General features: G+C 33.4%; 1 protein-coding gene across 1 annotated transcript; it reads right to left on the bottom strand.

Annotated features, from left to right (window-relative positions):
• Window positions 1-35: 35 nt before the first annotated feature.
• Window positions 36-756, bottom strand: LOC124891583 (putative protein TIC 214 N-terminal part; the record flags this gene model as incomplete). The annotated part of the gene is made up of 1 exon (XM_047403291.1): window positions 36-756. A coding segment is annotated over exon 1 (630 nt), but the record flags the coding sequence as incomplete, so codon positions are not given.
• Window positions 757-767: the final 11 nt, after the last annotated feature.

Raw genomic sequence — 767 nt, forward strand, 5'->3', positions numbered from 1 at the left:
TTTCTTAGTAAGAATGGGTGAGGGAATTCTAATACAAGGTACTTATTAGATCGAATGTACTTATTTGATCTAATAGAATGATTTTGCCGTATCCAGACTAATACCAATCCAAGCCATTTCATGAATAAAATATGACCAACTAACCAACCAACAAAACCACTTGTTACAAATAAGATCTTGTTATTGCATCGAAAGAGATAAATGTTGACTAATCTGGCTAACATTGAACTTGGTAAAATGAAATGGTTGAATAATTTAAAAATGAGATTATTCAGGAATACACATTGAATGCTGAGATTACGCATTGAATTTCTAGTAGTAGATCCATAATAAAAAAAGTGTTTGTGATTGTTCAAGAAGAAATGAAACAAAAGATATGGTAGAGCTAGGACAGTTATTGTATGAGGTCTACCCAATGCTAGATGCAGAGGCGCATAACAGATCGATATGAACATCATGAGCTGTCCCGTAATAAAACCAGTTGTTGTTGATACCTTCTTCTTGGTTCCTTCTTCTATAACCAGAGCTCGGAGAAGAAAGAGATAAGAGGGCCCTATGGAGAATGTGGTCAGAAATCCATAATAGAGTCCGACTACAACGACCGAATTGATTATTTTCATGCATAAGGATACTAGATTACCTAGTACAAAAGATTGAAAAATCATCACAAACCTCCCTTATTTCTTTTTCTATTGCAATTTCTGGATTATTATATGATGGTTTTTTCACTTTCCATATATAGAAAAGAAATAGAAAGAGATAGACTA

Source organism: Capsicum annuum, unplaced genomic scaffold (genome assembly GCF_002878395.1).
Source record: "Capsicum annuum cultivar UCD-10X-F1 unplaced genomic scaffold, UCD10Xv1.1 ctg37854, whole genome shotgun sequence".
NCBI classification, from domain to species: domain Eukaryota; kingdom Viridiplantae; phylum Streptophyta; class Magnoliopsida; order Solanales; family Solanaceae; genus Capsicum; species Capsicum annuum.